Below are 24,166 nucleotides of genomic sequence, written 5' to 3'. Positions count from 1 at the left end.
CTTCGCCCACCTCTGCCCAAAGGAGTTTGGTTTCCTGAGAGCAGGGGAAGACAGGAGGACTCGCCCTCGGGCTCCTCCGCTGTTTCCTGCTGAATCCGAACAAGTCCCAAACTGCAGGAAGCGACCCTGGGCCGCCGGCTCAATTCCCCGGGGAGCGGCGGGTTTCCGCAGGAGAAAGCGATGGGAAGAGAAAAAGAACCTCTCGGAGCCGCGACCAGAAATCGCGGAACAAGCGGACCTGAGGGGGAACCCTTTGTGTGGACGAAGCAGGCCTGGGACTCGCGACATTCGTGTCTTTAAAAAAGCAGCCTTTTAAATGCCTTATAACATTGTGACACCAGGCGGCGCTGTTTCGGCAACGTGATTTCCCATTATGAGGTTTTCCTGATGTCCCTGGATGCAGCCTCGGACTTTGCGCCTGATCTGAGTTGCGCAGCCTCCCGCCGCCAAAGCTCTTTGGAACAAAGCAGGCTGTTTTCCAAGGCACCAAAAAGGGGATCCAAATCAAATCCTGTGGCCGCCCCTGATGTCTGACACTGCCGGTTCCATTCCCATGTCATTTTAAGCTCTTGTTTGTCATTCTGCTAGTTAATTACAGCTAATTAAAGATACTCATCCATTACATTTATTTATATGTTTTGTTGCAAAGGATTAGCATGTTACATATACCAATAAAATACAGTAAAAACAAACACAGCCTTTGACGGGCATCCCAGCTGAATCCTGCACTGTGTTTACTCTTGCCAGGGAATTTCCCCAGGACCATCTCTCTCTCTCTCTCTCTCTCTCTCTCTCTCTCTCTCTCTCTCTCTCTCTCCCCCCCCCCCACACACACACATTTCACTTTGTTATTGCCAGGTATTTCCTAATACTAACACAGAAAGGTGGAACTGGGAACTGCTCAACTGGGGAAACCCAGCCAGATGGGTGGGGTATAAATTATAAAACTATGATGATGATGATGATGATGAACTGTGATGTTGCCTCTACCCTCTCTGGGAGTGGGAACTGCATGCAACCAGTTTAAGTTGTGAAGAGTCGGGACTGTCTTTAAGGATTAACAAGGTGTTGGTCAGGCACTCCCTATCTACACTAAAGGAATTCAGAATTTCAGGACCGGAAGAGTTGCATCATAGGATACTGAAGTAACTTGACCGTATTCTCTTGGAGACTCTGGTCTATCACCTTTGAGGAATCCTGGAGAGCGAGTGAGGTGCCACTGTGTGGAGGTGTCACAAAAACAACACCATGCTGAAGTTGTGTAGCTGCGCATGACATCTGGACAAAGGAGGAGCCAATTCACTCCTGCTAACATGAAGGTGAGGGATTGCCAGCCTCATATAACCAACAGGCCTAAATCTATTTAAAGCATGAAGGGAAGGAAGGAACTAAGTAATCAAGATTGGTTCTCCCTCAGTCTACATCTAGCTCTAGATCCAACTTATATACCAATAATTTGGTATGTTATTTACCTATATACCAGTAATTTAGGAACTTTCAGCACAGAACTAAACTTTTTTTTGCCTGTGCAACACATGAATCCAACCTTTAGGGAGTTTCTAAGTAAACCATTTTTAACTTACCAAACATGTAAGTTTCTATGCTAAGGGAACTGGGGAATTTTGGAAGGATGTAGAAGGGCATATTTTAAAGAGAACAGCTTATATTTCCATGTTTTGCTGCATATTGTGTGGTTTTAAATCTCTGCAAGGGTTCTCTCACCAGAGTACTTGCTCCAGCAATTCTCCTTTTATACTTGTTTTCCCTCAGTACTCAGATATAACGATGCCACAGGACTGCCAAAGTGCGAGCCGCGGGGACACAGGCTGGAGCAGACCAGCAACCCAAGAGGCAGACCAGGACCCAGGGATTCTGGCCCACTTATGCCACATTCTGCTTGCAGTCTCTATGACGATCAAGACAGCTCCCAGGGTGGGCTGCCTGCTTGGCGCCCTTCAAGTGCTGCGTCGGCTGGCTGGGCTCCCCCCTGCATAGGTGGCGCAGCATGCTCCTGCTGGGCAGGGATGCTCTGGTGGTGTCGGCAGTGAGGGCTGGGTTGCCATGGCAGACTCCTTCACCCTCCGTGCTCTCCCCCCCCCCCCCCAGTGCATGAGCCCCAGGCATTGTTTGGTCACGCGACACTGCTGGACCAGCAGTGGCGTAGCGTGGGTTGTCAGCACCTGGGGCAAGGCAAGTAATTTGCTCCCCCTAACCTGTGGATTTTTGCACTCGAGTCTCTTCCACTAGATTAGTTAAAGAAACCCTTACCCCCTAAGAGAGTGAGTAAGCCAGGTAGGGGCAGAGAGCTGCGAATGTGAGCGCCCCCCCCCCAGATGTTGCGCCCGGTGCGGCTGGCCCCCCCTGCACCCCCCACGCTACGCCACTGCTGGACCAGTCCTGCTGGGCAGTTCCTTAGAAAACCTCCTTTTTCTCCACTGTCACTACTCCTCTCCCTCTCCTAGGTGGTAGCAGGAGCTGAGCCCCCTGCAATGGTGGAGAGGAGTGGGAGTGATGAGAAATGTCTTCTCAAAGATCAAGAGGAGGGTGTAGAGCCTGCAGCAGCCATGGCAGTGGCGTCCAGTGAAATTTCCTGAAGGGAAACAGCTAGGGTCAGAGGCACCAGCATGGTACCCACTGGCAGAGGAAGGGGGGTGCGGGTGTTGGGAATTCCATTCCACCCTTTGCTGCAGACATGGGATTGTTACATGTCACATGTCTGTTTACATTCCAGCACAGATTGCTGGCACAAGCAGAACTTCCGCTCTGTATTGCTTTTGTTTTCAGTCTCTCTCCGATAAGACAGCAAGGAGAGATGCCATGTTTTCTTTGTCTTGATTTATGTTTAATAAAAGCGTAGTTTAGTATCTGTCTACAGCCTCAGGCCTCTTCTGTTGCGCAGTTTGCACTGCTGAGGAAAGTCTGCTCAGGTCTGCAAGCTTGAGTCACTCCGCCTCTCCCATAGCCACCCTGCCCCCGGCTGTAGGACACACTCGCCAGGCACCCGAGCGGCTAGTTACGCCACTGATTGCTCCTGCCTCCCTAAGGCTTGCAAAAGCTTCCTGGGCTTTGGGAAGGAGGCACCAGGAGAACATGAAGGGGAATAGTCTCTAGGGAATAGTTCCCTAGTCCACTGGCCACCCACCACTGAGCCTGGGCAAGCACCTTTGGGTGGTGGGAAAGCTTACACTTTGATGAGGTAACTGGGCGGTGGTCTTTCTCCCCCCTCCCCCCGTGCCCCTTTTAAACTTTAAACCAAGGCAAGCTACTCTACTCACTTTAGAAATCTCTTAAGAAGGTCCTGGGAAAGACAGTGGCTTTGAGGTGCCCAGTGACACTGTTGGGAGAAAGATTTTAACTGGCATTTTTGTTAAGAAGGAAAATGTTCCTTGAAAAAAAACACCTTTTTGCATTTGCTGATTTTGAAAGTGGAGTGGCTTAAGCAGGGTTTATTTCCAGGCAGAACTCACCAGACCTCAGTTCTGGCACCTCTCAGGCAGGTACCATTGCCTTCTAGAAAAATAGCACTGGGCTTACCGTAAGTATTTAAGGGCACACCTCAAGTCTCTTGGCTTGAGGGAGAGATTTAGAATCTCCCTTTTCAGATGTTTCCAGGAATTGAGGTGTTTTGGGATACAAAGGTACCACACCTCCTTCTTTTCTTGCTTTAACCACCTGGGGGTCCCCATTTGAGGAGAGAGGCTACAAAATTGCCAGGCTGTGGGACAGCCCCCTCGCCTTGAGGCATGTCTGACCCCCACCATTGTACGCATTTTGTTGGTGAGCCAAGGCACACCTTTTTGCACATGGCTTGGGGTGGAAGGTGAGTCCAATGCACCACTCCCTCCTCAGGGCTGCCTGTTGGTTTTGCTTGCTGTTTGACACAGTTTAATGGATAGCTTGGTGTTGCTACACACTGTGTGATTTGCTTGTTGTTTTAAACTGTATGTAACCTGCCTATGTGGTGAAGAGCAGACTATAAATGGATATAAATAGACGTCCTGCTTTTAGACTCTTCTAGTAATATGGCTGCCTTGGATTCCATGTGGGCACCAAACTTCAAGATTTCCTAGAGAAGAGCACCCTGGCAATTTTGATAGCCCATTGTTGCCATGCTCTGCACACATGTGTGCACCCATCCAGGGTGGCATGCTGAAAAGCTAGACTTGGCTTTGTGGGAGGCTTAGTGTGCGCAGGGAAGGACACTCCCCTCCACTGCAGTCCGTACCTCAATTCTCCGTACTGCTGTTACTATTATTTACACCACTCTTATTTCAAGGAACTCCTGGTGGCATAAAGGGGTCTCTTTTCCCCACCTAACATCCCTGTGAAGTAAACAAGGCTGAGAGAGAGATAGAGAGAATAACTGGCTCCAAGACCTGAGTGGGCTTCATGACTGAATGAGGATTCGAGCCTGTGTCTGCCCACTCCTAGCCCTACCCTCCAACCCACTTTTTCTCTAAGGGGGTGATGGTCCACACTGTAGGGCAGGAGAGGATGGCAAGTGAGGCAGGAAGATTCAAGGACAATCAAAGAAACAATTAAACATTTCAGTGTAGTATCATATTGTATAAGGGGAGCAGGTGGCGCTTTGGTCTAAACCACTGAGCCTAGGGCTTGCTGATCAGAAGGTCAGCGGTTTGAATTCTCGTGACAGGGTGAGCTCCCGTTGCTCGGTCCCAGCTCCTGCCAACCTAGCAGTTCGAAAGCATGTCAAAGTGCAAGTAGATAAATAGGTACCACTGCGGTGGGAAGGTAAACGGTGTTTTTGTGAATTGTGCCTTCTGTCATGGTGTCCTGTTGCAACAGAAGTGGTTTAATCCTGCTGGTCACATGATCCAGAAAGCTGTCTGTGGACAAATGCCTGCTTCCTTGGCCTGAAGCGAGATGAGAGCCACAACCTCATAGTGGTCTGACTGGAATTAACTGTCCAGGGGTCCTTTACCTTTACCTAGTGCAGTACAGTATAGTATCAAAATATATTTTTTTATTTGCAGAATATGGATAGATATATTTTCAAAATGAGACCTAGGGCAGCAAGGGATATGAGGACAATTGTAGCTGTGATCAAGAATCACTGCTCAGAGTGCGGGAGAAGACTCATTTAATTCAACACCAATAGCAGGCCCAAGCAAACGTCCAAAAAGAGAAAGTTTGTTTATATGTGGATAGCTATATGAGTCTCAGTTTCACATGGACTGGAAATGAAAATGTTCCTCAGCCTATGGGCTTGATCTGCGGTGAGAACCTTTCTAATTCTAATATGGCCCCAAAACAATATGAGAAAACACCTGTTGTCAAAACATGGACATCTGGCAAACAAGAATGTTCAGTATTTTAAAAGGCTGCTGGTACAGCGGAAATGCCAATAATCATATTTCAAAAAATGTGTAGAAATCTCAGATAAGATGCAGTGGCTGAATCGACTACTCAACAGAAAAAATCAGGCAAAATAACTGAAGAATTTATTGATGATGCTGAGCTGCATTGTTTTATACTTTCTGGTTTGTCCTGTGATCATATTTTAAAGTAGTTCTGTTATGTTATAAACCAAGCACTACTAGGAGTTCTTTCCTTTTGTTTTCCAATGTATTTGTTATCAATAAAAAGTTCTGTGTGGTGCAAGCAACACCCCCCCCCAAAAAAGTGTGGCCCAGAGAAAAAAGTTTGAGAACCATGATTCTACCCATTGCATCACATAGACTCTTCCTTCTGGATCTGCTGCGGTGAGAAAAGCTTTGCCTCCTTCATTTCTGCCTGCGGTGAAGTTGATAAAGGTCCAGAAATCCCACCAGGGAAAATGCCTCTAAAAGAAGGCAATGCTGAGGGAGGCATTATCTGCACCCGTCTTTCCAGGGCTGTGCGAAGGGCGGATGCAATGGCCATGAATCAATTAAAGCCTCTTCTGACACATGAAGCTGCGCAGGAGCTCCTGGGCCTGTTTTACAGGTTTGTCTGGAGCGGAAACAATATGAACTTGTCGCTATTGTAACTAGGACAAGGCAGATTCGTGCTTCGTGAGACTCTGGGCTCTTCCATGTACAAAACTGACCATCTTGGAAGGGAGAACAGGAACAAGCAGCAGGGGAAACAATGGTGGAACAAGATCTGTGGCTGGAATGTGCCTCGACTCAAGAGAAATGTAAGTTTATAAAAGTCAGGAGGGCAACAGCCTCATTCAGAAGATGGGGAAGTCCAGGAAGTGGGAAGCCGGGAAGTCAGCATTAATTACAAGCTTCTGGGCATCTAATGGGATTATTGCATTCGAAATGAAAAGGTGAAAGGCACTGATGCGAATCATGGGGAAAAGTTGTTATAAAAAACCCAGTTGCTGGAGCAGGGGCAGATAAGGAAAATGAGTTTCTGGCACATTGAAATGGAGGGGAAAGATGTTTGGAAGTGCCTTTTGATACACTAGGTTCTTTGCTACAGAAGTAGGTTCTTTTTCCAGTAATAGCTGAGATTCAGAGCAGTGTGTGTGTGTGTGAGAGAGAGAGAGAGAGAGAGAAGTTACAGAAAACCTTTTCACACGTTATTTTATTATATACTTTAAGTAGTTACAGCCTACCTTTCTGCTAAGTTAAATACTTGATTGTGACCTGCATCCTGAACTCTTTGATCTGTCCTTTACATATGTTTGTAAACACACTTCTTGGCACATTTTAAGATGTGTACTTAAAACACCTTGCAGTCTATGTATTGGCCCTGAGCTCCCAGAGAGAGCATCAAGAGTAGGCCTTTTTACGCATGAGTCTACGCATGAATCTGGTGCTCTCCAGATTCCTTGTACTACATCATCATTATTATTATTATTACCCCACCCATCTGGCTGGGTTTCCCGAGCCACTCTGAGCGGCTTACAGCAAAATATTAAAATACAACAATCTATCAAATATTAAAAGCTTCCCTAAAAAGGACTGCCTTCAGATGCCTTCTAAAAGTCAGATAGTTGTTTATTTCCTTGACATCTGATGGGAGGGCATTCGACAGGGCAGGCACCACTACCGAGAAGGCCCTCTGCCTGATTCCCTGTAACCTCACTTCTCGCAGTGAAGGATCCACCAGAAGGCCCTCAGCGCTGGATCACAGTGTCCGGGCAGAACGATGGGGGTGGAGATGCTCCTTCAGGTATACTGGGTCAAGACCATTTAGGCAGTGGCGGAGCTTCATTCTCTGGCACCGGGGAGTGGAGAGCAGGTGGGGGCGGGGGGCCCTAGCCGCGATGGCACCCCACCGGGATTGCGCTGCCAGGGGTGGTGCGCTCTCCCCGCACTCCTCTTCCTCCACCAGTGCATTTAGGGCCTTCAAGGTCAGCACCAACACTTTGAATTGTGCTTGGAAATGTATTGGGAGCCAATGTAGGTCTTTCAGGACCGATGTAATATGGTCTCGGTGGCCACATACAATTCTCATCAGCCACAGCCAGCAAGGCTGGCTTGTCTAAATGCTCGGCTACACATTGCATACCCAAGTGTGTAAGAAAACCCTGACTGGCCTCTTCATCACAGAAGAGGAAAGGCCCTTCCGCTTGTGGGATTGCATGAGAACCCCATTCCTGGAGGAGGCAACATTCCACTTTCGATCATATGATGAGAACAGTAAATATGCTTAGCTGTGTAATAATCTAGAATTTAAAATAACATACTGGTTAATGCAGTACAAACTGCCATATTCTTTCATTTTGTTTCAATTTCTGTTCCACTTCTTTACTCAGCATTGACAATGACAGAGACAATAAAAGCAGAAAATTATTAGTATGTAAATGAAATAGGAGCTGAAATGAACTTCTGTGCTGTTGTATCACAGGCATACGCAGCAGTGACTAAAAACACTGAGCATGACGTTTGCCTGGCAGGATCAGAGCAGAGGTGTGTCCCCACCAGCAGCCAGCAGCAGAGCCAGTGGGTGCTCTCAAGCACCATCTTGTCCCCAGCAGCTGCTGTCTAGAAGCACATGCTGCCTCTGGACATGGAGGCTCTCCTAAGGTGTCTCATGGCTACCAGCTGCTGGTTTTTTTCTGCCCTCCATGAATTTGTCCAGACTTCTTATTAAGCTACCTGAAGTCCTGGTCATCACCTTGCACAGATGCCTCACCAATTCAGAGGGCGGAGGCTCCTTAAGGCAGGGATGGGGCTATGCTCCTCCAGATGTTGTTCAACTCCGATCAGCCTCAGCCAGCATGGCCAGAGGTCGAAGATGGTGAGCACTGGAGTCCAACAACATCTGAAAGACCACAGCTCCCCTGCCCCGCCTCAAGAGGTGCGTTTCCTGAAATGCTTAGCAAGTTGCACCTATTTATTTGTACATTTTTACAACTGCTGTACATAAATCATACATTGTCCGTCAGTTATCCATTTCCTAAGTACTTCCCAGTCCACCTCTCTGGGGCATTCTATGCAAACCCTGAACAGCTGCATATCCCGATCTTCCACACATTTTTGTCTCAAGTCTTTCTTTATTTGAGATTATCTGGAGATTTGATTGAATATTATACCCTCTAAAATATTCTCACAAGCACTTCCACTCTTTTTTAAACAGTGTCTCATTTTTATTTCTTATTTTCACAGTCATAGATGCTAATTCTGTACATTCTATCAATTTATTCTGCCAGTTATCTTTCATAGGTTACTCTTTTTCTTTCCATTTTTTTGCATAGACAACTCTAGCAGCAGCAGTCACATATAAATATAGGTTGAGAGCCTTCTTTGGTAAATCATTTCTTATTATCCCTAGTAGGAAGGCCTCAGGTCTTTTAGGAAATGTAGGTTATGTATAGAAAATTTCCCAGAATTCTCTAGTGTATTTACACAACCACAACATGTGTATCAAGGTTGCAAGTTGTGCCTTAGCGTTGCATGTTTGCACACCTTGCAGTGAGGAGCACACCCACACATAGCCTCTCCAGGTGACAATCTCAACCAACACAAAGGTCAAAAGAGCCTGGGAAGCATTGTTCCGCTTTCACCTCTGTACATAAATTTCCCAGATTAGTCATTTTTCAGTAGTTCAGCTTTAGTGGGATCAAATGTTTTCCTCAGATGAGAGAACTATAAAAAGACTTCTGGGAGGAAATGTTCTGGTCATATCAGATTTTGGCCTTTTGGTGGGCATAAGCCAGCCCACAAGGCACTTTGAAGACCCATCCATTTCCCCAAGAGTTAGGCTGGATGTTGCACTGTGAGCTGTGAGTTTATTCTATTCAAACACAAAACATAAACAAAACTTCCCTGCAGCTAGAAAACTAACATACCAGGTATCGGGTTGAACTTGAACCAGATGATGCCCTAAGCCAGGCTGGAGGTCCAACTCTCAGGTCCAGGGGCCCATACAGCTGGCCCCTCGGCTCTCCTCAGGCCACATACCTCCCTGGCCCTCCAGCACAGCCCCACAGTTTTTGCCTGGATGTTCTGTGTCCTTATTTCTCTTCATTCCTTTGCTTGCCTGGATGGAGGATAGAGAGGACTGTGAGTGTGCACAGAGACCAGCCAATTGTATAAAGGTAAAAATTATAGTCATTGCTCCACCCCTAAAGGTTGCCCAAAAGGCTGAAAAAAAGATCCCCACCTGTTTCTTCATATTGTCCTAAGCTGCTCTTATTTCCAGGTAGGAGTGGGAAGTGTTTTGTTGTTTGTTTGTTTGTTTGTTTGGCTTTATCTAAATGTGGGGAAGACATTAGGAATGGATTCCTCAGCCCACCTCCTGAATTGGTACAGTCAGCCCAGTCTAATACATTTTTCTGCCTGAGCCAAAGAACAAGAAGACAGTGTCCTCCTCTCTCCTTCTATGTACAAAAGCTCACTGAACTGAGAGCTGTGCCTAAAAAGAGCTTGCTGCATCAGGCCAGTAGCCCATCGAGCCTGACAACCCGTTCTCATCATGGCCAGCCAGATGCCTGGGAGAAGCCTGCCACTCACTCCAATGCTGTCACTGGAGCAGGGCACTTGAGGGTAGTGGCTAAGGGAAGAGATGCTGGGCTGGCGCATACACCTCGGTGTGTTCTGCAACAGCTCCCTACCCCTCCACACCTTGGGCACAGTCTACTGTCCCATCACAGCAGTCTACATTTATTACAACACTGCAATAAGCTCCAACTTCTGCTTCTAGATAGAAGAGATACACATGGCAAGAGAAAGAATTTCCCACTTCACAACAGCAAGGCTGCAAAACAGGGTCTTCTGGTCTTCCTTTTCGCACCTCCCTCCTGCTCACTGTTTGCACAACAGCCTTCCTTAGGAGATAAGCATGTCTGGAGATAGCATGCAGGAGACTAAATCTTGTCAAGGATGCCTATGGTTATAGCTTGTGCAATCTTATATTCCACCCAGCCCCTGCCTTGCTCACAAACTCATATCTGGGACTTGAATTCATTAATAACTTTGTTGTTTCAAATCTTCCTGCCACAACCTCATTATTCTGGAAGAGTGATAGTATGCGCAGAAACCTGCAGCCTCCAGTTCCCTCCCTCCCTTTCTCTCTCTGTGTGGCATTTCACCAACACGACAACTCATGCACCTGCCATCGGCGCTGCAGCAGGTGAATGCTTGACACTAAGGTCAGACTGGAAGCCAGCAACAGATAATTTTTGGATAATGACATTTATGTGCTTGTGCAGTTTGCAGGAAAAACAGGAGTGTATCAACTCCTGCAAGTTCAGCAGAGCCATATTCAGTCATTTCGGATATGGATCTTGGCATCTCTGGGTAAGCAGCATTCAGAGGGAGTGAGTCACTCCTTTGGATCACTGAGGGCAGAAGCTGTCTCAGCAGGCACAGCTCCGCCTTGGGCACTTTAGCCTGGTCTATTTATTGTCATTTTAAATTGACTGTGATGCTAGAGGCACAGGAACTATTATGCATAAACAAAAGGCCTTTATTAAATATTGTCCATTAAATTGCATTTTCACTGCTTGCTTTATTCTGCATGTAGGTTGCAGTAGCACTTTGATTAAGGAACATTGAAATCCTTTCATTTGTTGCCTAAATGTTTAGTAGTTGATAAAATCCATTAATTGGACCATTTCTGAAGCCTTGTTTGAGCACAAGGAAGCCAGCAAGAAATATTATGGGGGAAATGAATGTGCTTCCAATATTAATAGGTTCTATTTCTAGTAAGCCTGCCTTACTGTCCTTTTTACAGCCACATAAGGAGGATTAGAGGCTTTATAGGTTGATGTGACGCCCAGGACTGTTCTTTCCTAGGCAGTGACTCATCCCTTTGCATGCACTAATATTGAAAGCAAAGCAACTTTCTGTCGGCTAATCATTGCCATGAGCAAGAGAGGCAGCAGATGGATCACCCTGAGCTTGTCTGAAGCAGTGAAGGTTGCAAAATTAAGCCAGTAATCTCAATTAGGGAAAAATTAGGACACACTCCCATACTTCAGGTCTTCTGGCTGAGGGGCTCTAGGATCTAGAAGCTGGTGGAGCTTGAGCTGGAGTTAATGGCCCTGCATGATATAGATGCCGGAGCAATTCCCCTCATATGCCAGCAGAACCTTCAGGTGACAGAGCCCTCATGGCTGTGAAGGAGGGCAGCATGTTCTTGTTATAAGAAAAAAACCTGCTCCTTTTCCCTTGGGGTACCCAAGAGCCCATATAGAGTCCTTTTGTAGGTTCTCTATTGGTAGGAGAAAATAACAGAGACCAACCAGAGAATATTGAGAAGCAAAGCAGCTGTTGCAACAGAGTGCTCCCACCACACATGGGAGGGGGGGAGGGACCCCGAGCCATGTGCACAAGCCCTTATATAGAGATTTTAAATTGCCCGCCCTGGAGTCCAAGACCACCCCCAGATACATCATACCTACATCATAGAAGGGGTGTAGCCCAAGACCACCCCTTTAATACATCAGAGAAGGGGAGGACTACAGCAGATATCTGAGTGAGTTGTTTTTTCTCCTGTCTGCTAGGTTACTTGGTTAGATTACCTGGGCATCCTGGCCACTCTTGTTATGATAACTACTCAGTTCCTGAATCCAGGTCACAGGCTCACATCCTATTCATATCTTAAATATGCCCTTAAGACAGGATTTGTGAAAGAGACAATGGGGAGATTTCCCATTTTCCTTTGACCTTGCAGAGAAATATTTGGTTATTTTGGGAGAGAAAATGGCTTCAGGACTTTTCTGTGGGTTTCAGACATGTGGTTTACATATTTGTATGTGTTTGCTTTGTACATTTATGCAACTATTTTATATATATATAAGACCTTAAAATTCTTATAACATTCTGTTTTACTCCTGAAGCAAAATGGGATGGTGCCGCCGCCCGCCCACCAAAGCCTCGCTCACTGGGGTCATGCTCCTGCGGCGTCCAGCGAGATCTCATGGCACTCTTGCGAGATCTCACTGGAAGCCACAGCCACTTCTCCAGCGCCAGCAGCAGAGGGAGCAGGGCATGTGCTGCACAGCAACCCTGCGGGATTCGGCCGCCTGAGGCAGCTGTCTTAGTTTGCCTCTGGGTGGGCCAGCCCTGCTGTGAAGATATGCCAGAGGAGCAGACAAAAAGGGCTGGGAACGTGAGTGGGACAGGGATGGCAACACACTCCTGGGCAAAATGCTGGACTAGGTGGACTTGGGTCAGATCCAATGCTGTTAAGTCTTGTTTTCTCATTCATGTGGTCTTAAATTGCTTTTTCAGCATCTGTATGAATTTAGAAATAAATGCATGCACTGTAGTGGAATTAGCTTCTGCTTAAACAGAGAGCCCACAACCTCCCCAAACCATTTATTTGATACCTTTGAAGGTTTATTCTAATGTTTAGCTAGACTTTGCTTCTTTGAAGTTTCCACCCTCTAGTTAAAGTCCTGCCTTCTGGAACAACAGAGAGCAAGTTGGCTCTATCTTCATCCTGACAGCCCGTCAGATATTGGAAGAAGAATGCACACCTGTCTCTTCAGACTAAGCACACCCAGCTCTTTCAATCCTCAGAGGATTTGGTTTCCAGATCCATCACCACCTTGGCACCTAAAAGATGAGTGACCGTCAGGTGAGCTTCTGATGAGATGACTGCTGCTGAGGAAGAGAGAGATGAAGCATCTGGTATCTCTGCGGAACCAACTTTCTTTCTCTCCTTTGGCTGCAGCCTGATGGAATGACATTTTAAAAAATTTGCAAATGTGCAAGCTGAGCAAGTGCAGAGGAAAGCAGCTTGAGCAAATCCACTGTTCTGCATCAGAGAGGCAGGCCAGAGCCTTCACATTGTTTTCCAGGTCTCAAACCTAGCACTCACCCTCATTCTTGGTCTGCCTCTTCCAAAAAAACCCCAATTCTATTATTTACTCATATGCACCCACCTCCAGCTGGTGGAGAGATGAGTCATTTCCACCAAAATGCCTCCACAGGTGTCTCCAGCTGTTTGGGGTGTTTTTTTTTAGCCATTTTGGCTCACTTACCTGTAATTCTCCTAACAACAACTGTTGATTGGCATGCCTGACTTTTAAGACGGTCCCTTAACCCTCTTTTGATCTGACCCCAGACTTCTTGCAATCAGATATAATTCTACAACCATCTACAATCTATCAGAGAATGATTTAGGCTGTAATCCAATCCACACTTACCTTGAAGTAAGCCCCATTGAATTCAATAGGACTTCCTTCTGAGTACACATGGTTAGGATCCTGCTATTATTTTAACCTCCCAGCTCATCCCAAGAGCAAACTGGAATTTCAGCCAGGCCACCAGTTGAGTCCTCCAATGGGCTGTTCTGGCTGCCGATCTGTTAAATGCATTTTGCAATTAACATTAAGCCAAGGCACACATAGGTTTGTTCCTTCAATACTGTAGGGTCTGGACAGGATTTAGAAACACTGGGCATAAGCTTCGTTGTGATAGCAACATTTTCTACATATTTTGCTGTAGAATATTTTTGCTATAGAGAAATATTCTTAAAATCAATGTGTTGTATTACAGCCACAGATAGTCAAATGGCTCTTTCAGACTATTAATTTCATTGCTTCTTTTTATTAGCAAGACGTTTTATTCATATTTATTCATATCACTTTGATGAAATGCACATGCATATCCTGAAGTATGACATTTTGGTCTCTGAATGGGAAAAAGCTCTTGTTGACAAATATGACTGAGCTGATAAATTCAAATATCTCAAGGGCTGTCAAATGGAAGACAGAGCAACCTTGATTTCTCCTGCTTCAGAGGGCAAAACCAGAGCAATGGCTTCAGGTTATAAGAAAGGAGATTCTGACTAAACATCAGGAAGAACTTTTGGACTGTGAGTAAGAGCCCTTTGACAATGGAACAGACTCCCTTGAGAGGCTGCAGACGCTCCTTCCTTGGAGGTTGGATGGCCATCTAGCATGGATGCTTTAGTTGAGGTTCCTGCATGGCAGCGGGTTGGACTGGATGACCTCGGGGTCCCTTCCAACTCTACAGTTCTATGATTCTATGAATCCAAAATGGTTCAAATGGGTTTAAAAGCCTGTGTTAAAATAATCATTTTCTACTACAGTGGTACCTCAGGTTACAGACGCTTCAGGTTACAGACTCCGCTAACCCAGAAATAGTACCTCGGGTTAAGAATTTTGCTTCAGGATGAGAACAGAAATCATGCTCTGGTGGTGCGGCAGCAGCGGGAGGTCCCATTAGCTAAAGTGGTGCTTCAGGTTAAGAACAGTTTCAGGTTAAGAATGAATTCAGCTCTTAACCCGAGGTACCACTGTGTGTTTTGCTTGAGATAGTAACTATATAAAGGCATTTTCTTTCATCTTGGTTGTGCTATAAAGTCCTGTTTAGATTCAAACCACACCTGCAAATGCGCATTTGCCCTCTGCAGATGGCATCAGTGAGTCCCGCTTGAAAGGGAGCAGCTGGGAGCTCACACATATGGCATCAGATGTGAAGCAGGTGTGTGGTTGGGGCCAAATTAGGCCCATAAGGTCCACACCCCGCATTTGGGAGGAGGCAGCAAGTAAATAATTTACTTTTTTTTTTTTTGCATTCTCACAGTTCTTTGCATAGTAAGTTATATCCTAAATCTCTTGCCCAGTGTATCATCACAGATTTTACCTGTTCTTCTTCTTTCTCCCATTCTTATAACAATTTATACATGTGGGGAAATACTTTAACGGTATTTTCTAGTAGGTCTCTTTCAAACTGCGAGATTTGATTTGAGAAATCATAAATCATTCCTTTTATCCATTTTTAAAGTTCTGTTAAGTTGATGATATTGTAACCAATCAGTTGCTTTTTGATCTAACTCTGGTTTCTCTTCAGATCATATAAATCTTTTGCCTTTAACTGAACCATAGCTTTTTGTTTACTTTCACAGACTAAACTACAGCCATGTTGGCTGGTGGCTACTATTTACTGCTTACATGTTACCATATAGCCATATATATATATATATATATATATATATATATATATATATATATAATTACATGCATACACTGATGGAACGCATGAGGGAATTTTTAACCTAGAGTCAGCATGCACAAAACTGGTATTTCCAGAAAAGGGAATGAGCAACAAGACAAGACAGAGTTCAAAGCACTTGTATATGCAGGGTTTTGTGTTTTTTGAAAACAAAAACAGAGCGCGCAGCACCCAGATTGAATTAACTATTATTCGGTTATATCTTTAGAGGGGAGAGAGATGGGGAAGAGCAAGCAAGATGGAGATAGGTGTGATATGAGAAGGCAGAAGCAAGGGGGTGACTAATGACTCAAATAAAGAGATAGGCGCATATTAGAAGATAGGAAGACATATAAGATTAGTGAAAAGGTGAGAAAATCTTGTTTGTAGGCAACACATCAAAAGTATTGGAGAATTAGAGTGGCCAGGAAGGAAACAGAATTAGAGCGTGAAGGGTGAATGTTACTTCTTCCAGGTGGGTAGGTAGGGAGTCTTCTTCAGGGGGTCTACTCTACTATGAACCAGGAGACCAATTTTTGCACCAGTGCACTGGGCTCACAGGGTGCTGTTCACTATGATTTGTGATGGCTAGGACATCATAGCCATAGCCGTTTATTACCTAGGGACATCCAGGAGAAAGGCAGGGATGGAGAAATGGAGGCACAGTTAATCTCTTTGATTCTTCCCAACCAAATCTAGTTGGGATTATTCTTAAAGGCTTGGTCTTTCAAGGAACGGCTTCACTAACAAAGGAAGGGCATCTGCAGTTCCAGTAGGATTTTTCATATCCTGACATGAGTGGTGGTGGTTATAAAAGGCTGTGGAAGGTTGCAAAAGGGATCCATGTGTACCTTTGGGGTGTGATTTCCTAATCTGAATGGATGCTGATTCATTTGTGGTGTTGTTCTAACAGTGGGTTTTACTCTGCTTTCTTGTGCAGCGCTCTTTACTTCTCTGGGGGTTTCTCCAAAGCCCACAAATAGAAGTGCAGTGGGGTTTGATTAGACTGGAGACGGACTGGTGTTTACTCAAAGTGAAATGGGCCACTTTGGAGAGATCTCCAAAGATCTCCACAGCAGGCAATCTTCCAGCCGTTGAACTTCACCCACAAAGGCACACTCCTCCATTGTCTCCCGAGACAGGTGAATGCCAACCAACCAATCTATGTGTAATTTCTGAATCTGCAGTTGATTTAAACATTAGCAGCTTCACACCAGCTATCTAGGCCAGCATCCTATTCTCACAGTAGCCAACCAATTTCTTTTAAAAATAAATATATATTTTTGCATTTTCTATTTTACATAAACAAATGAATAAACATAAACGTATAATCCCTTCTGACTTCCCTCCCCACCACCGTAGATCTTCATGTACTGTAATGATTTCCCCCTCGGCCTCTCTATCATAACTCTATTTTTATAAATCCTTTGTCAATCCATAGTTCAAATTTTTTCAAGTTAGTTCAAGTTCAAGTTTTCTGTCAATCCTACCAATGTATGTAGTTGTTTACAATAGCTTTTCAAATAAATTATAAACTTTCCCCATTCTTTATTAAAGACCTCCTCTTCCTGCTTTGTAATTCTTCCTGTAAGTTTTGCCATTTTGGCATAGTTCATCAATTTTGTCTGCCACTCTTCTTTGGTCGGAGTTGTACCATCTTTCCATTTCTGGGCTAAGCACAGCTGTGGTCACATACATAAATAGTTTTGTCTGGTCCTTCGGGGTCAGTAGCCAACCAGATTTCTAAGGGAAGCCTGAAAGCCTGAGCACAAGAGAGAGCAGTCTCTTTCCTGTGGTTTCCAGCTCCAGCAATAGATACTCAGAAGCATTACTGCCTCTGCATAGCTTTGGTCCATGAACTTCTTCACAGCAATCATATAGCAGACTTGTTGTTTTGCAGACATTTTACTGCACACAGTGTTTGAGCACTTGTGTGAAATATGTTGTATATAATCAGCAATAATAAATAAAGAACATGTTTGCTACCCCTAATTTAGCTAGGACTTGGGATAAGGTGCACATTTCACTAGCTACTTGTCATTTGTTGGGGTACATATTCCTTGAAAAGCTGATGGCGTGGCTATTCCTTTTGACACACTTGTATACCTAGACTGGAACATATGTTTTTGCTCCAGTCTAACCAGTCTGCGGGGGGGGGGGGGAGTATGAACACTGCTGATCTTTAGACAGGCATATAAAATCCATTTATGTAGACTATGGATTGTAGAACTCAGGCGACTGCCTAAAACTGTCTGTTGCAAATCGCCAGAGTCCCAGAGGCACTTGATGGGAAGGAAATGCCTCTTTCTTGCTTCAGTCAGGCTTGTAAATCAGCGCAGGCAGAAATGGATTCACTCCTTGCTGTTTGTAGCCGTGGTAGATGTGGCCACTTTGCTATTAGAAATGAATCAGTTAGATGCTGGACATCAAGTGCTGGTGGAATAGAAAGTATTTCTCTGCACATAACATATGATGGTTGATGGTAGCACTTAAATTGGCTAGCTATGTTTTCAGACTCTTTACCCTTACTGGAAATGATGAAATGCTGATGATGCAACGCATCTCAAGTGGACCCAGCAGCCGTGTTCTTTGCAGGCCCAGCCCATCTTAAAGGGGAAATACAGGAAGCTCTTAAGGAAATTAAGTGGGAAAGAGTTTCTCATGCTGGCATCGCATGAATGACGTTTCTCCACTCCTTAAAGGGACTTGGGGGCTGGAACCTGAAACTCATTGACCATCCAAGTACGCTACTTGGAAGGTTTCTATTTATTTTAATAAAGAATTCTGATACCTTGGCAGGAGTACTGTGAGAACCCTAGCTTAGGGGGCAGAGCACGGGGCACCCGGGTGGTGCCTGCTTGCTATAGCCCTTTTGGTATTAAAGAATCCCAACAAATGCTCTTCAAATACACCACATTCTTGCAATTTAAACTGAATGGGTTGTAAGAGTGAACCAGGGCACCTTGCTAAATTTTATGCGCACTCAGTTCTGAAATGGCACACTTGATTATTGGATGTGGAGGGTAGTTAATGCTGGAGCTATACATGGGCCATAGCTGCAATTAAGATGATTTAGGCCTCTCTTCTGAAGCTGTGAAGTTGCTGACTTGACAGATTACTGGAGTTGGCAGTGTTTTCCTTTTAAATGGAGGCATTTTCAGCTAATACAACCTCTTGGTGAGTGGTGTTATCAATTTCCATGCTGAGCTACAGAGCCCTGTGTTTGCAAGGAAGTAAATCTTTGGTAAAGAGTCCAGCAGAAAATGAAACCTGTGTTTGCAGGATAGGGGGTGTGGCATTTTGGCAAATTGTTAACTACAGAATTGACTTTGGGCAATTTCCCAGTTAGAGAAGGCAAGCAGGAGGGTATGGACATGATTATCATTTGCTATCACAGACTGAGCCCTAGACTACATGGGAAATAAAGCAGCGCAAAGGACTCTCCACATCTGACCCATGAAAATAGGGGCAAACTTATACGCAGGATTGCTGCCCTCTTCCCACAATGACATGTTGCAGAAGGCTCTACTTTGCCTATTGTGTGCTTAATTTATTTATACTGCAATAGCCTGTTATTTGCTGTTTTAAAAGCAAAATACAATGGCAACTGTTGCTAAAGATATAGTAGAAAAACACAATAGGTATGCAGTATGCAGTAAACAATAGACAGTATGCAAATACTTCACCAGCCACAACGTGTGAAGTGGCAGGCTGTGCCATGCTGCTTCAAGAGTCCACACACATGCATTTATGTGCCACAACACACTCAGCTGCCATTCAGACTGCGACCACAACACTATACGTACACACTTAAATGGGAGGAAATCTACAGAACTTAATGGGACTTACCTCTGCTCTGAGTAGACATGTATATGCTTGCACAATCATCTTTTAGAGAACCCAGGCAGGAAGCTGAACGCTGAAGATAACTCTTGCAAACTTTGTTAGCTAAATTTTAATAAGGCACACCCAAAGGTAAAAAGAAGGACAGTTATTTACTAGAGATAGGTACCAGGAAATAGGGGCAGCTGCAGCATATAACTTGCTTGAACTTCTGCAGTGACTGTTTGTCTTCAAATGCCTTGCTGCCTGGTGCAGAGTCTACACACAGAGCTGTGCCGCCTGTTTTTACAGGACTGGGAAGACCTCTGTCCATAGCTGTCAACCTTTCCCTTTTCTTGAGAGGAATCCTATTCGGAATAAGGGAATTTAAAAAAAGGGAAACATTGACAGCTATGCCCCTGTCTGAAACTCTAGAGAGCCACTACCAATCTGAGTAGGCAGTATGGAGCTAGAAGGACCAATGGAGTCCCTCTGTACAAGGTGGCTTCCTGTTAGCAGAGAATGAATCTTTATTTGCGTCAGCCATCAGCCATAGCAATAAAACAACAATACAATATGCAAAGAATAGAAATAAAAAGTCAATTATATAAAATACATTTTAGGGTTTTGAATCAATAGTCAAATAGTGGATCTTATTCTAATTGCCCCAGCTAAAAACCTTGCAACCTTTGCTGTCTCCTGCTCATCTTGATCTGCCAAGAGAAAGGGCAGTGTGGCAGGGGCTGGGCGACCCAGAATGGACAATAAAAGAGGGGTGATAACCTCATTCCTCAAGTCTTTAGGAAGAGTGTGAGCCAGAAGGGCATGTTAGGAGAGAGAAAGTTGAGAAAGGAATAAATGCCAATTCTGCATCCTCTGTGGCTTGATTGGCGTGAAGACCTTATGTGGTCTGAACTACAGCAAGATGTGAAATTGTTATGTACTGAGTTGAATAGGATCCAAACTGCAGCAGTCTGATTGGTCCTAGAACAATAGGATCCAAATCGCAGCAGTCTGATTGGTCCTAGAACAATAGGATTCAGAATGCATCAGTCTGATTGGTCCTAGAACAATGCAGCAGTCTGATTGGTTGGCAGGAAACACCCAATCATGCTCCAGAGATAAGTGAATCCACAACCTGATTGGCTTACAGTAGAATTCCAGAATTAGCCAATCATGTGCAGCCCATTGTGTAAATAATGTATATAAAGCAGATACTTTGAGGGGACATTCATTCATTCCTCCTCACCACTATGAGCTGAATAAAGAGCATGAAATCACTTTGCGACTCTGAGTATATTTCACTGGCGACGAAGGTGGGATCCCGCTGAGCTGACTGCCACACACCGCACCGCAGCACCGCCACCTGCCGCACCGCTGCCTCGCACCGTGTATCCAGGCTTCAGCTCCGGGACACAAGGAACTCAGAATGGCAACCAACAGCAGCTTCTCGCCGTTCAACCCAGCATCTGGAGACTGGGAAGCGTACGCCTCTCGTTTCACCTTCCTCCTAGAAGCCAAAGGGGTCACCGATGAAGAAGACGCCAAGAAGAGGGCAATATTCTTCAGCGTCTGCGGAGAGGAGACGTTTGAAATCGCCCGGGCTCTCCTTGCGCCTGAAGACGTCGCTACAGTTCCATACAAAACAATAATGGAGCAGCTGAAGGGGCACTTTTCGCCACAGCCCTCAGTGGTGGCTTGTCGAAATGCCTTCTACGCAAAGCGGCAAGCCCCTGGGGAAACCATAACTGGGTTTGTGACCTCTCTCCGCCAAGCCGCCCGGTTCTGCAACTTCTCAGAGCTGGAGAACATGCTTCGTGACCGCCTCGTCGGTGGCCTGAGGGATGAGAAGCTGCAACGACGCCTCTACGCTAAGAAGAACCTAACGTTCCAGGTCGCTCTGGAGGAGGCCCTGGCAACGGAAGCTGCGGAGAAGTCGACGCAAGAGGCACGGCCGAGCCAGCCATCCCAACCGAGGGTCCACCACGAAGACCTCACCGACGACTCAGGATCCAACAGGGAGGAGGTGCACCGAGTACAACAGCGCACTCAAGCAGCCCACATACCACAGCTGCCTCGACGAGAAGGAGGGAACTGCGCTAGCTGTGGAGAAAGTCACGAGAGGAGGACCTGCCGTTTCCGCAACGCAGAGTGCAGGCAGGGCAGAAAATCGGGGCACATCGCCCGGGTGTGTCGGGCTCGGCCCACCCGATGCCAGGCATCAGATGACCAATCCAAGAGCCCCAGGTCCCGGGGCCCAACGCACCAAGGCAACTCAACGGAGCTCACGGACTTCCAGGTATACCAGTTGCCCCACCCCAACGTAGAGAAAATTTATGTAGAGGTACAGATAGAGGGGGCCCCATGCCGCATGGAGCTTGACACGGGTTCAAATCTATCCATAATCTCGGCAAGGACGTTAAGGAAACTGTGTCCTACTGGGGGTCCCAAACTCAGGCCGGCCCCATTCACCCTCCGGGACTTCCAGAAACGTAAGGTCCCCACAATGGGGGTGGGGACCTTCAGGGTGCAATACCGAGGGCGGACGCGGCAACTGGACTTGCTTGTGGTCAAGGGCCCCTACATTAGCTTACTGGGATTGGCATGGTTTGGACCACTGGGGCTAGCCGTCACCGGGGTGAACAACACTAGCTTACAAGTGGACGTGGACGCCATATGCAAGGAATTTCCGGGGGTTTTTGATGGGAAATTGGGACAGTATACGGGCCCCCCCATTGCTCTACAGCTTGACCCCGCAGTACGACCAGTCAGGCTCAAGGCCCGCCGGGTCCCGTTCGCCCTGAAACCCCGTATAGACGAGGAATTGGACCGGCTCGTGGAGCAAGGAGTGCTGGAGCCGGTGCCTAATGCCCCCTGGGAAACCCCAATCGTCACACCCGTCAAGCCTAATGGTTCGGTCCGCATCTGCGCAGACTACAAATGTACCATAAACAAGGCCCTCACGGCCCATGCATACCCAGTGCCAGGGGTCAGCCATGTCCTTGCCACCCTGGCTGGGTCGAAAATTTTTGGCAAGCTGGACTTGGCCCAAGCATATCAACAGCTACCAGTAGATGAGGCCACAGCAGAGGCACAGACAATTGTGACGCACAGAGGAGCGTTCAGGGTAAAGCGGCTGCAATTCGGCGTCAGCGTGGCACCAGGCATATTCCAGAACCTAATGGACTCTCTCCTTAAAGGAATTCCTGGCGTCACCCCCTTCTTCGATGATGTGTTGATTGCCGGGCCCACACCAGAGGAGTTTGAGGACCGCCTCCGCACCGTTCTGCACCGTTTCCAGACAGCGGGTCTCAAGGTGAAGCGGGAAAAATGTCTACTAGGAGTGCCTCAGGTGGACTTTCTGGGATTTATGGTGGACGCAGAAGGGGTACACCCGACTGGGGACAAGGTACGGGCCATTTGTGATGCCCCAGCGCCCAAGAACAAGACTGAACTTCAGGCCTTCTTGGGACTATTGAACTTTTACCATTCCTTCCTTCCCCACAAAGCGGCGGTAGCAGAGCCCCTTCACAGACTTCTGGACAAGCGGGCCCCTTGGGTGTGGGGCCAGCGCCAGGAGGCTGCATTCCAGGCAGTCAAGGACTTGCTTGTCTCAAACTCGGTCTTGGCACACTTCGACGAGAGGCTGCCGGTGGTGCTAGCATGCGACGCCTCACCCTATGGCATTGGCGCTGTCCTGGGACACCAACTCCCGGATGGAAGAGAGGTACCAGTAGCATACTTTTCCCAGACACTCAGCGCAACCGAACGGAACTACTCACAAATAGACAAGGAGGGGCTGGCAATTGTGAAGGGAGTAAAAAAATTCCATGATTTCTTGTACGGGCGGCCCTTCACCGTGGTGACTGACCACAAGCCGTTGCTTGGCTTGTTTGCCCCCGAAAAGCAGACCCCCCAAGTGCTGTCTCCTCGCGTCCTCAGGTGGTCAATTTTCCTTGCCAGCTACCAGTACGCACTGATTCACCGACCTGGGAAGGCGATGGGCCATGCGGACGCCCTCAGCAGGCTACCACTACCGGAACCAGAACCACGACTGAGCGAGCCGGTTGCGCCAGACCAAACAGGCCCATCACAGCCAGCATCCTTGGAACACGAGCCAGAACCTGAACCCCGGACCAGGGAACACCACAGGCCGCAACGCACACGTAGGCCGCCGGCGTACCTCGAGGACTATGAATGTGACCTCCCGGGCAGGACTGGAACTTAGAGGGGAGGGGTGTTATGTACTGAGTTGAATAGGATCCAAACTGCAGCAGTCTGATTGGTCCTAGAACAATAGGATCCAAATCGCAGCAGTCTGATTGGTCCTAGAACAATAGGATTCAGAATGCATCAGTCTGATTGGTCCTAGAACAATGCAGCAGTCTGATTGGTTGGCAGGAAACACCCAATCATGCTCCAGAGATAAGTGAATCCACAACCTGATTGGCTTACAGTAGAATTCCAGAATTAGCCAATCATGTGCAGCCCATTGTGTAAATAATGTATATAAAGCAGATACTTTGAGGGGACATTCATTCATTCCTCCTCACCACTATGAGCTGAATAAAGAGCATGAAATCACTTTGCGACTCTGAGTATATTTCAGAAATGGAGAGCTGAGGTCACAGCGAATGCTTATGCAGGCTCTGCAGTGTACTGTGCGCGAAACACAACTGCTGGTAGTGGCTTTTACTCAGACTTTATAAATAGCAATGACTTGTCAGTAGGCAACCCTGAATCCTGCAGACAACAAATCTAAATCTGCAATGGCCCTTTGGCAACTGAATTTGACCCAGGAAACACATTCATCTGGCTTTTGAAGACCCCCCCCCCCAAATATTATCCATTTTATTTTTGAATCCCTATCATAATGCATGATTCATAATGCATGATGCTGTGGGTTAAACCACAGAGGACTTGCCGATCAGACCTAGGACTTGCCGATCAGAAGGTTGGCGGTTCGAATCCCCGTG

General features: G+C 46.4%; 1 protein-coding gene and 1 long non-coding RNA gene across 6 annotated transcripts in view; one reads left to right on the top strand and one right to left on the bottom strand.

The window, feature by feature from the left end:
• The first annotated feature begins 5,848 nt into the window (after positions 1-5,848).
• PTPN3 (protein tyrosine phosphatase non-receptor type 3) overlaps positions 5,849-24,166 on the top strand; it is a 94,995-nt gene continuing 76,677 nt past the window's right edge. Inside the window, exon 1 of one of the 5 annotated variants that reach the window (XM_083407572.1) lies at positions 5,849-6,139. Coding sequence is in view for 3 of the 5 variants with exons in the window: in XM_083407571.1 (XP_083263697.1) it covers positions 6,091-6,139 (49 nt within the window). In the remaining 2 variants the exon portion in view is untranslated. The remainder of the gene's footprint in view (positions 6,140-24,166) is intronic. The other 4 variants (XM_083407571.1, XM_083407560.1, XM_083407550.1 and 1 more) reach the window with 4 other exon arrangements.
• Positions 16,626-24,166, bottom strand: part of LOC310661678 — a 39,474-nt gene continuing 31,933 nt past the window's right edge. The window contains exons 5-6 of the long non-coding RNA XR_014504048.1: positions 17,403-19,316; positions 16,626-17,213 (exon numbers count right to left, since the gene is read on the bottom strand). This is a non-coding gene — a long non-coding RNA (uncharacterized lncRNA). The remainder of the gene's footprint in view (positions 17,214-17,402; positions 19,317-24,166) is intronic.

The sequence above is a fragment of the Podarcis tiliguerta genome (genome assembly GCF_965153285.1).
Source record: "Podarcis tiliguerta genome assembly, chromosome: 13".
Taxonomy (NCBI): Eukaryota; Metazoa; Chordata; class Lepidosauria; order Squamata; family Lacertidae; genus Podarcis; species Podarcis tiliguerta.
The sequence above is the reverse complement of the archived record's forward strand: the minus strand, read 5'-3'. Positions and strand labels throughout refer to the sequence as shown.